This window comes from Saccostrea cucullata, unplaced genomic scaffold (assembly GCF_032062105.1).
Source record: "Saccostrea cucullata isolate Sc308-1 unplaced genomic scaffold, CSIRO_AGI_Scuc_v1 ctg425, whole genome shotgun sequence".
Taxonomy (NCBI): Eukaryota; Metazoa; Mollusca; class Bivalvia; order Ostreida; family Ostreidae; genus Saccostrea; species Saccostrea cuccullata.
In genome coordinates, this window is record NW_026930270.1 from 339,373 (window position 1) to 352,284 (window position 12,912).

A 12,912-nucleotide genomic window follows, 5' to 3' on the forward strand; every position below is an offset into this window, starting at 1 on the left:
CTAAAAAGTAACGCGTAAAAAAACGAACATTTTTTTTGGCAAATGTTAATCGTTATAACGCGAAACAAACGCGTTTATTTTCGACTCTTTTGCGCTATTAGGCGTTTTGTAACGTAAAAAATGGAAGCAATGGGCTTTCGTAGATTTCAATGTCCATTAGATCCCTTTCAATCTATCATACATTTAACTTCTCATTAGCTGAAAGTTCTATTCATTAGTCTCGAAATGGAAGTAATTTCTGTAGTACATGTATTATAATTTCCTTCTCCTGGGGAGGTTGCACATGTTTTTATCTTAACACCGATTAGAATGTTTCTTTTAAGTCCATTGTTTCAAGTCAATATTTGAAAATATATATTTTTTGTTTATTAAGATCTTTTTAATGCACCACTTACGTGCTCATATGCAGTTACATGTATTCACTCTGATTTTCAGGGTAAAGAGTCCCAAATATCACAGTCTAAAATTGTTCATCACATAATGGTTTTTGTAATGTTTCTGCTAATTTTGTTCGAAACGCTAGAACTTCGTTTTCATTTTCCCCAAAAAACTCTAGATATGATTTACCATGAATCAAGTCCATCCACTTCAGAGGTATTTTTTTGGTAATACCTTTCTGACATATAATAAAGAAAAGGACATTCGAACGATTTCTAGCGCAAATGGCTTCCATTCTGGCCATGTTCATTTCGTAATTACACCAGTATGATCCCAAGTAATCTGACGTCAGCATGCAAACAGTTCTCTGACTGTTATGAATGGCGTTCGTTATGTTGTCTGCTATATCAGTTCCCGGGATGAAATCTCTTTGATGAATACAAAGTCGGAGTTTGTGTTCCTTTTCAAGATATTCGACAATGTCCCTGACGAATTTGCCATTTTCCTCCGCGTATGATATAAAGGCATCAAAGTAGTATTTATGGGAATGTGTAACTTGTTGTCTCTGGTGGCTTCTCCTGTAGGCCCTGGCAATATAAAACATAAAGCGTAACCTCCATCGATATCGATATACGATACGACTTAAAATGATTGTAAGAATCACTAAAATCAATGAAGTAGTAACTATCATTAGCAAAGTGTAGGAAGCACAGTCTTTTTCCAAGTCCTTTAACAATTTTATTACGTCATGAAATGACTGCATAGTTCCATTATCGAACAGACAAGTGTAATTATTTACATCCAGAAAAATGATGTTTTTTGAAGATCCAATCCATGATAAAAAGTCTATGTTTTCACAAGAACATTGAAGAGGATTTCCAAGTAAATTTATAAGAATCCTGTTAACACTAGAAAATGTCAAAATTCCACGAGTACTTGAGTGAATTTTAGTTAGTCTATTAAAAGAAAGATCCAGAGAGGAAAGTATTTTCATATGCTTTATACTCAAGTCAAAGTGATTTAGGGAGTTACCGCTTAAATTAAGATTTTTTAAATTTACCAGGCCTTTGAAAATATTTTTCGGTAAAAAGGTTATTCTGTTATAAGCAAGATCTAACATTTGCAGAAGATTCTGATTCTGAAATATGAAGCCATCTGCATCATTTTCTAAAGTTTGTCCTAAGATATTATTAGAGAGGTTTAAATGAAGAAGATTCTCGAAGTCAGTGAAAAAATTCTTCGAAATATGGCCACAAAAGTTGTTTGAAAGATCCACATATCTCAGATTCTTCAATCCTATAAAAGGTCCTTCCAACCTGTATATTATATTATTTTGTAAATGTGCATGCGTGAATTTTCCTGTATTCTTGAAATGGAACTTTCCAAGTATCATCTTATACATATTGTCATAGAAATAAAGTGAGTGTAAGATTGGTGGAAAATAAAGGGTAACATTGTCCTTAGGATTAGTCAAAGGAGCTACCTTTTCTTTGAATGAATTATAACCTGATAAACGATATTCTGGTAAGATATTAGAGTTACATTCCCTAACGATTTTTGTATCATTGCAGTGAAAAGAAAATTGATGGGGAGCTATGAGATGAAATGTGGACTCAAAACTTGCATTTAAAATTTGCAGGTTTGATAACGCACCAAAATTGGTCAAATACCAACCAAAACTTAATACATTGTCCCCGATATTTAGAATTCGAAGTGTTTTTGGCAAGTCTAAGAGCAGACCAAATTCAATATAATTAAGTCTGTTAGATGCAATATTGAGTTCTAAAAGTGAAGTGTTTCGAAGATATTGCACGTGGCGTCTTTGTAGAGACGTGCTGATTCCGTACGTGCACTGAAGCTTCTCTAGCCTCAGTACCTTGATTGAAGTAAATTCTAAGTTGAAAGATATGTTTGGCAGAATAGAGATGGTTAGTTCTTTGTTGTGTGATAAATCAAGATGCTGCAGTTTTATCAGATACCCGAAAGCGCCTTTTTCCACGAATTTTACCTCGTTTTCCGATATTGTAAAATTTTGTAGAAAAGGAGTACTTTTAAATGCATCTTTTGTTATGGTAGATATTTCGTTTCTTGTCAGATTAAGGAACTTAATACTTGGGGAAAGGTTTGTTGGATATGCATGTAATTTATTGTGGCCAAAGTCTGCGCTGACGACTTTTGAAGATAAAGTTGGCGCGGATCTTAGGTGGCGATCTGAACAATCCGCATGGATATAGCCATTCACTTCGAAGCAAACACAGATTTGTCCAGAGGAACAATTCTTATCATACAGAGAATCTACGAGGACAGTAGCTGTACCGTATACAATAAAAAGGAACACCGGTGTATCTATGATTCCTTTCAATAAATAGACAGCCATTTTTATAAAAAGTTTTAAAGAAATCTTTTTTTTAATTTTACCGTTAGCATAAATCGCTCTGTAAACTCTCTGAAAAATATGTGTTTCTCTGATAATTGTCATTAAACGACACTTCAATTTCCATGTTTTTTTCTGAAAGGCTCTAATGACTCTAAGAAAGTTAATTGTGTTTTTTTTATTAATGGAGAACTGAATGTGAATTTTGCAATGTCGGAGCTAAAGTGCTTAGAATCACAAATCCCGTGGCAATATCCTATATTATGACGTCAGTGACGTTGACTTGGAAATCAAGAGGAATCCTTCGTGTATTTCATATCTACAAAACAACATTGTATAACATTTTGATTAATATTAATAATTTGATTTCACAAGAAATTGAAATAAAATGAATCACTGTCTAGAATTTAGAAATGCAAATTATTCCACGTTTCTAACTGTCGAAAGTGCTTTAGTATATACCCGACGTCTAGAGAATAACTGCTTCACTAATTCAATGAGAAATAAATTTTAAAATACTTATAAGTATGACATTACTATCATTGGAGTCAGGACTGCGAGGGAGAGGAACTAAGATTTCCTCAATTTTTTGCAAAGACATACTTGATACAGCCATTTGGAAATTAGGTTCAAGTTTCAAGTTGTTTTTAAAGACAAAGACCCCAAATGGGGTATATGAATACAAATAATACAATCAAATTATAACATATCAGCTTGAATGCAAGATAGCTGCAGATCTGTAGCGTTATGGATTTATATATTAGTCTTTGACCATAACGCTACAGATCCTGTAATGCAAAAAAGTGCAATTTACGGCGCAAGATTTTTTGCGCACTTTGGGGAAAATTTTCTTCATTTGTCATCGGTCAATCAACTACTTTTCACTCCTTAATTCTAGACACATTCTGTAATGAATCTGTATATTTTATCCACCTCCTAACCCTTTCTAGTTGTCTCTACAGGCAATAAATTCGCTTAAAGTGAATTTTCAGAGAATTTAATCAAGCGAGTTTATCACTTGTAGAGACAACTATAAAGGGTCGATTTACATATCTGCAGCTACCATGCATGAATGAGTGGCACTAACGGTAGTTACTGTGTACATGTATGCTTCAAAACATTAAAGATATAAGACCTCTGCTAGTATAAAATAAAACTATATGCATTTCAACATATGTTACATAGTAGTTTTGCTATAATTAATTTATTACTGACAATAAAATTTTTTTAAAAATTTGCAAGTCCGATATGACTGTAGTGTCCTTACAATTAAGCAAGTCATTAAATTTGATAACGTTAGGGATAGCATAAAAAAATGGGAACACGTTTTTTTCGTTCTCTTTTGAAGCAACCAATTCTAAAAGGTAGTAAAATTCATCACCGAAATTGTTAGAGGGACAAATATCACTTATTTGAAAATCTTGGTCAATTCCCCACCTTTTTCAACTGGAAATCTGTGATTCATATATCTAAATTTACAAAAAGCATTCTTTTCAAATCCTTTGGTGGGGTTTGTCCCCCAAAACACTTTTTGAACTCAAAATGTGTAGACATATGTAAAAACAGATTTATAATGCAGAAAGAGCTTGTGTTAAATGAACTTTGGAAACTGTACATATATATTTTAGTAATAAGTCGAAAATTATCCATTATGTGATCATGAGATATTAGACGACCCTTGGCGCGTTAACGCCGTTACTTAAAACATGTCACCAATGTCGAAAACTTCCATTGTTAACTTATTGTACAGTAACAGGAAAACAGGTCTCGTTCTTCTTAGTTGATAACATGGCACTGTTCATCAAATTAGGCCAAGGAAATTTTTTGTGATAATTTCTTATGTGTTTTTTCAAAGATACAACAATTTCTCTACTGTGCACAGGTTCGACATCGGAAGGATTTTTTCCAGCCTCTCCATAAAGCAAGATAGATACTTGCTCAAACAACGCCAGCTTAGATGGACAAATGGTTATAAATCACGGAACGAAAATACAGAATCATTGGAAATTTCGTGAAGGCGAAAAAAACAGATGTTTTAATAAACAAAACGCCCAATATTGTTTGAAAGAAAACACATGCTTCTGATTCCTCTTTTGTGTCCCATTGTTTCTATAATTGTTCCATTAATGAGTCATTGTGACATAAATCTACTATAGTTATACACGATGAAGTTAAAAAATTCATGATCAGGACCGCGGATTCTTCTTAAATATTGAACGAAAAACTTTCAATTCTTTGTGCATTATAAGCGGTATTTACAATCGGACATTTGGTGAAATATTTATATTTAACACTGCTTATTTCCCACATTGTTCATATTCATTTGTTCTATTTATCATTGCATTTTAAGTGAGATTAATCTATTTGCCTCACCCAATGTTCTCATTGAATATTACCTGTACCTGTCCAATAAGTTAAATCTTATTGGACACCTACAGGTAACTTATTGGACGCGATGCAGGACAATAAAATATTTATTGAACAGGTTTAACAAAAGATGTCACAAATTTCTAAATGATATGTTTACCTTTAAGAACTATAATTTCGAAGGGCTTTTGTCTTTGAATCATATAGTGCATTTTGTGATACATTCTTGCTGATTATTTCATATTTTTCAATAAAATATAATGAAATTCTACTTGTTAAATGATTGACTCTGAATATATTTAACTATCAATTTGGAAATATTTTCTTGATTATATTTCTTTAATGTTTGACCTTAATAATTCTAACCAAATTTAGAAAACAAAACATAATTCACAAAGTTTATTTTCAAATATGATTATAATAAATACACTCACCGAGTAACACAAGAATACCTATGAATATGAAAATAGGAGTTTTCTGTTTAAATCTAAATGCTTCATCATCATTCCTTATTTTTCAAAAGCACTTTGTTTTGTCACAAATTGTACAAGTGGATAGGGGAAGGTTTCAACTATATTTTATAGTTGAATGTGGAGTGGTATGAGTGTGCATAAATGTCTCCTTATCCTGAACAGCCGTTCATACACTTAATAAATCTTTAACTATAATTTTCTTACAAATAAGTTTTGCTGAGAACTTCTAGATATAAGCATCTTTAAAATCCATGTACAGTGTAAACGGAAGTTAATGTGTCAACTAAAGTGTCTTGGTTATGAAATGAATTCCAACGAGTAAGGCACATTGAACTGATGTAAGCATGTAAGACTAGGACTAATGTTTTATAAACAAGGTTATCCAAAGTACGACCCAATGAAGGGTTACTAGTGTATGTTTGTTTATTTAAAAAAACACTTTCTCTTGACCATTGTATCCGGTTATCTGTCAAGCTTTATCAATTCAGAACTTGCGTTTTTTGGTATCAGATATTTGAAGAGGAATGCGGGTGATAGCGGACTATATTCTTTCATATATAAGAGAAAGTGAGGGGTAAAAAATTACATCGAAAAATAAAACAGTTGTAATTCTGTGGTGTCCTTATTTCAAGATTTCAAGATTTATAGAGCTCCTGCCGACATATACCGGCAAATAGAAATAACTAAGCTATCTTTCAAAATGTTTGTCCTCACCCGGCAAAACTATTTTAACTTGCTAAAAATGGCCCACCTCAAAACATTTTTAACCTCAAGGAAATGATAATTTTTTTCCTATTTTTATTCATGGATATTCTTATCCGGCCGCCAACAGATATGTTGATATTTCTATTCTAAATTATTTCCCCCACCTACCAAATGACCACATTTTTTACCTTTAGTCGTGAGAGCCAGGGCAAACAAACATAATCTTAAAATGTCCTATTACTTTCCGTTCATCACAATATGGAAACGATAATAATAACTCGGTAGGCGGGGGGGGGGAACAAGGAAGCTAAAGATCTATTTAAAAGATATGATATTGCATTATTTCTATTTGTATGAAAAGCAGTTGAACAGAGAAGAGGGCTTTGTATAAAAAATATTAAAGGACATAGATTGGTAAATATTGGTATGTCCGTACGGATGCACGATGTTGTAGGTGCAATTGTTCAGAAAAGGGGCATACCAATATTCATAATATACGTAGTACTTCAATAACTCCTGTATCACACAGGTAAAACATATCTCATTGAATTATTTTCCTTAACAAACTAACACTGAATGATTATAAAGTAATGTGAAAGTATCAGTATGGTTAATTGTATTAAGGGCCCTTTCACAATTGGCGCACGAGCAGAAGCGACAAAATATTCGTGTGACCGAAAAACTTTGATTTGGATCGTAAACTGTTGCTGAAATAATCGCATTTGAAAAAGGATTCGTACGAAATTTGCACAATCTAAAGCGACCGTTGTGCATTAAATCTTACGATATACCTTGCTTCTATATGCGACTGTTGTACAATGAAAGCGAGTGTTGTAAGATAATGCGAAAGGATCGCGCGAGTGATCAGTTGATCAGACAACTGAACGTGCACCAATGCGATTGAAGGTAAGACGCTCGTGCAATCATGCGTTTTATGGTAGGAATGATCGTGCGAGTGAGAAGGGGAATATATATATACTACCCGTTTAAGCAGCATCCATTGTCAATTGTGGTCTGAAACAGAGATGCTTATACAGGGTTTACACATACTAGTGGCAAAGCATGGGAAATTGAAGCTGATAAATCGTGCATAGTAAAACGTTGCAAGGTTACATGAGACACGTTGAGCAACAGTCTCATGGTCGCACAACACATGCATATACAGTTGCGATTCATCTTACGACCTTTGAAAATCGTGCATCACTCTTGAGAGTACACAAAACGTTGTAAAACGCTCGTACTAATATTCGTGCGTTGAATTGCGATAAACGTGGATCGCATTTGGTCGTGTCTGAATAGTGTGCATGTCGACTATTTTGAGGAGACTTGATGCGACCACTAAAAAGCATGCAACGAATGCGAAACATCGTAAAACGTATGCGAGAGCTCGGCGAGAGCTCGTGCGAAGTTAAAATTTTCCGATCGCAAAGTGTTGTAAAGTTTTCGTGCGCCAATTGTGAAAGGGCCTTTAAACTGTCTGTCCTGTCCTGACATCATTCCAACGACCCAGCAAAGCGTTAGTATTTACCGTATAGCTGGCAATTTTAACGGGGTGCCAAATTTGGCTTATTTTGAGGTTTTAATGATAGACTGCTAACATTTAAAACGCTGAAATATTCAGTTTCCTTCTTTTTGTTCATCTGCAAAGAATTGAAACCCTGTATCCGCTAACATAAATTACACCAAAATTATTTCAGGAGGCAAACGCCAAATTTTACATGTACACCCGCCAAGAAAACGAGAAAATGTTACTTTTTTGTCTAAATAATGGGTAATAATTTAATTTTACTCGTCATTTGATTGGCTAAAAGATTTAATCCATGTATAACATAACTTGCCTACGTCACAATGAGTTAAGTAAAAAATATATTACTCCCCTTGACGTTACTTTAAAAATATGCTTTACTTGAAGCATTTTCCGGAGGAAAAATTGTCTTGTTGTCTACACTGAAATTCAATTCCATGTATAAGGAATGAATCTTATTTCAACTTTTGTTATACGATAGCGAAGCGGTTTATAAAGCGTAAACTGTCCCAAATTATGTTACATCATATTACAAAAATTGAAATAAGCTTCAATCCTTAACTTAATCACTGATCAATAAATTTAATTCTGTGTGAAAATATTCATATCGTACAAAACTACCACCACCAGTCATAAGTTTTGATTGTTGAAGGTTTGAGAAGACAACATTGTTTTGTTTTCAACGGGTTGTGTCATATCAAAACCCTGGACCAAATTTTCTAGATATTATTATTGTTTGATGAGTTGTAGTAGTATAAGGAGTACTCTATTATAGACTATATACATTTTATTATTATATAATTTTGAAAAAGAAAATTGTCGTCTAAAAGTTTACGTAATAAATATTCTTACAATGAAATCGAAGCTCATTTCATTTTTTCTGATAGATAGTCAAGTAGTACATACACTCTAGGTACATTTGGACATTCATCAAGGAAGATTATGTGTAGCTTAAATTAAGATTATGTAGCATTTTGGGGAATTTGAAAAGGAAATTTGTCATCAAAGAAAGGTCGGAAATATAATAGTCCTTTCGTTAGAGACAACGGTTGAACACATTCCTGATTGATGATGAAATTTTCTATATATTATACTGATTAAAACGTCTAAGTTCCATGTTCATGATATATATATGTTAAAGATTTTGATAGAATAGTATACTGTTTTGTGTATTGTTGAATGTGTTGGGTACTGCATTCTTAACTATATTTATAATGCGATGCATCCGAAATGTGATCTGTTATGTCTAATATCTCAACAATTAAATAAGCTTTTTTGTACGAGGGCTGTTAAATAAATAATGTCCTCGGTGCTCGGAGAGAAGCAAAGGACGCTTTTCAATGATTTAGTCTTGATGATTTCACTTAAATACTCTCGTTGAATTAAAACACATGTTCATAACATGTTTATCCAATATCTGACTGTTTTTAGAACTCATTTTCGAGTATGGCCCTTCGTATACTAGAACATGGCAGATCCTATGATTTCCTGGACATGTTTCTTCTTTCCGAAAGTTTTTTTTTTCAAGTTTAGAGGGTGATGGATCTGGGGAATATTATTTTGTGACAAAATATTACCTTTCTGTTTATCCACAAAACACCGATACTCTTCTTTGCGTGTGGGTTTGGACGCTGTCATGAAGAAATTTAATGTAGTGCATTCCTGATTCTAGTTCCTTCCTCTCAAAAAACCTTTCATTTTTTTTTTTTTTATTATTATTATCATTTTTTTTTTTTTTGCAAAAAGTTGCCTGCTAGACTCTTCCAGAAACTAAACTGCCTTCCCGAATAGGAATTTGAAAAACAAGACCATTAATATGTAAGACAATGGCATATAAAACTGTCTTTGTCCTCTTGTAATTCTTTGCTCTTTTTAAAACTTTGCTGTTTTTGTCAAGTTCTTCTTATTGTAAGAATGTTTTTAGGATAATAAAGTAAATAATTCAACTTTCAATATCTAATTGAATTTCAGACAAACGTGGATGACTATAATTTCTGACTTTCTTGAAAATAGCTGTTGAGATATTTATACACGATGTCGTTTTTACTTAATTTTTTTAGAACAAAGGGTGACCATGTAGTACTTAGCTTTTTTACTGTCAAATGTTTCTTTAAAATAGTGTAAAGTACCCCCAAATTGATGTTTATTAAATTTGCTATGTGTTTTAAAGTCAATTAAATATCATAAGTGATAAGTTGTTGAATTTTGGCAAACAGATCATTGTTTGTTTTAAGTCCTTATCGCTAAGGACGGTACCCATTTTTATGCCCACTATATTATTATTGTTTATTGAAATCCACCTGCTCATGTGTCTACATGTATAAAACAGGCATTGGTTGCTGTAAATTTCAAAATTTTCAGTAAATATTTCTTTGGGATTCTTATTAAGTTTTACAGCAGCTTAAATGAAGCGTTTAATTTCACTCTAGTTTACTGATTCTTTACCATTCATTTTTTATACAGTATCTCGAAAAGACCTGGTTTTCCACTTTCTCACAATGAAAATATGAAATGAAAAACGTCAACTGATATCAATTCATTAAAGATTCAATCATGAGAGAAAGTCAAGCTTAATGACATATGATATATGTGTTGTATGTAATAGAGTTCGGAACATTATTTATTGAACAGCCCTCATAAACTGATATTCCGGCAAATTAGCAAATGTAACAATGTTATTTTTTCATATAAGTAAATGTTTAGCATTCATGTTTTGAATTTAGAGAAACGGAATTAAAATGGATCTTTAGTTCATCGTTGTGGCATACAGAAGTACTGAAAGAGTCTGGAACCGGAATTCAGAAATGCACAGCAAATACATCAATGACAAAATAGAGAGTTTGTCGAGAAAGGTGATTCTCAGAAAATGATTGAAAATACTGAGATGGATATGGTAAATTATACTATATACATGTAGGTTTTGTCACATGGAACCGAAGATAAAGGTCGCTTTTTTTAATCCTTGTGTTATTCAGTTGTATACAACTATTATTTTAAAAATTTATAATTAGTTTTGTTAGACATTAAGTAAGTAAAACAAACTTTATTCTTACATGGAATATAATCCTAGCTTTAGACAAAAGTTGCATTGATAAGATCTGTGTATTGGTCAGCCGGAATCTTAGTAAGCAGGCTTGATGGGAAGATGGGACCTCCTGGTGGAATAAGTAATTTAATTGCAGCATCCAAATTAAATTTTTTTTAAATAAAAAAAAAACAAATGACTTTGCATTTCTTCTAAGATCCCGGAGATGTCAGAAGCACAATTGAGATCCTTTGGTAACTTTGGGTGAAATCTGGGTTATTCATGGTGCGTTTAAAGAATTCTTGAAGCAGAACCCTTATTAACAAAATCCTCCAGCAATCTCGTGATGACCACCTGCAATTGGGAATCAATTGTATTCGATTGACGAAATTTACTCCCATCTGTCAGCAGCACTTGCTCAGCATAAATGTACAAGAAAATCATTATCTTTAAAAGATAGAGCGTTAGCACCTTACGCTACCGCCCTGTTTTTTACATGGTTTGATGGCAGCAAGTAAAACGGCGTACAAAAGGATACAGAATATAAAAGGAGGTATGACAATAGCTTTGAATGCTGACGGAAAATAGAAGAGCATAGACCTGTCGCATTCCTATGCCGATACGACATATCCTGGTGAGCTTGAAATAAAAGATACCATAGAGTCTGACAGATCTGTTTCATATTAGATATTTTACCTGAACAAATGTTAATGGTGATCCAAAATCAAGCTCTATAATAAACGTGATGACTTTAACTTTTCTATCATCAGATTCCCTAAATTATGCAGCAATATACCTTCATCACCTGCATACGGAGTTTATATATCTCAGTTAATTCGATACACCAAAAGCATGTTCTACGTATGAACAATTCCTAAAACAAGGTAAATTACTGACAAACAAGTTGATGAAACAAGAATATCAGTAGTCTCGTTTAAAGTCATCATTTCGTAAGTCCTATGGTCGATGCAATTACCTTGTCAGCAAATTAAATCTATCATTAAATCAAATGCTGACTGTCGTTTTTGTGACAACAATCTTACTCACAGAAAAACCCTGTACTTAAAAAAAAAAAAAAAAAAAGAAACACATTTTCAAGCAACTTCAAACACCTAAAAGCTCAATAAATTTATAATACTTTTAATTACCTATTATTGCCCCATTCTTTTTCCTAGATCCTCTGCAAAGAGTATAAATTTGAACATCATTTAGTAATTTATATTCACACACAAAATTTCCTGCAGGAGTTCATAAAGTATAAACAGACGTTGTGTCTGTGGAATCAACCATTATTTATCATTATATATAACTTCTAGTAGTATTCTGGACTTTTGATCTTGAATACTGTTCTTTATCTCCATATGTTTCATACTATATCTGGCCATTTTTATATAGAGCATTGTGGTCTAAAAGCTTTCTGATTTTTACAATAAAATCGAAACTTGTTTCATTATTTCTAAAAGACAAGTAGTTTAAAAGCTACATACACATGGACAATCATTAAGGAAGATAATGGGTAGTGTAAATTTAGATTATGCAGCATTAGTGGAATTTGAAAGGGAAATTTGTCATCAACGAAAAGTCGGAAATGTAATAAAAATGACCATTCGTGAGAGACAATGGTTAAATATACATTCTTGATTGATGATGAGCACCTCTTACTTTTTTTCTCACTGATATAAATATATAAGTGTCAAATTTTGAGGTATGTTTATGTCATTGTTTTGATGGTAAAGTATATTGTATTGTATATTGTCATTAATATATTGAAGACTGTTCTGTTTAATGATTTCTTTTGTATACTTACATAACATTCTTTTATTTAAGTGCTTTTACATTATGTTATTTTGCTAGAACAACAAATTGAGACTTTAATATATAGCGAGTGTAACAATATCGTTTTTAGATATTGGTAATTGTTAAGGTTTTTTTGTTTCTGGATTTAGAGAAAAGGAATGAAAATGCATCTTTTGTTTATCGTCGTGGTATATGTGGTGCCGTAACAGCCTTGGATCCAAAATTCAAAACTGCACAGCAAATACATCAAAGACACAAAAGAGCATTT

General features: G+C 32.7%; 1 protein-coding gene across 1 annotated transcript; it reads right to left on the bottom strand.

The window, feature by feature from the left end:
* Window positions 1-268: 268 nt before the first annotated feature.
* LOC134283490 (toll-like receptor 4) lies at window positions 269-5,680 on the bottom strand. The gene is made up of 2 exons (XM_062765942.1): window positions 5,554-5,680; window positions 269-3,071 (listed from the first exon to the last, which is right to left on the bottom strand). The coding sequence occupies exon 2, from the start codon at window positions 2,855-2,857 to the stop codon at window positions 461-463; it is 2,397 nt and encodes a 798-aa protein (XP_062621926.1). The 5' UTR covers window positions 2,858-3,071; window positions 5,554-5,680; the 3' UTR covers window positions 269-460.
* Window positions 5,681-12,912: the final 7,232 nt, after the last annotated feature.

Coding starts and splice junctions, on each gene's coding strand:
- LOC134283490 (XM_062765942.1), bottom strand. CDS start 2,857: ATGACAATTATCAGAGAAACACATATTTTTCAGAGAGTTTACAGAGCG.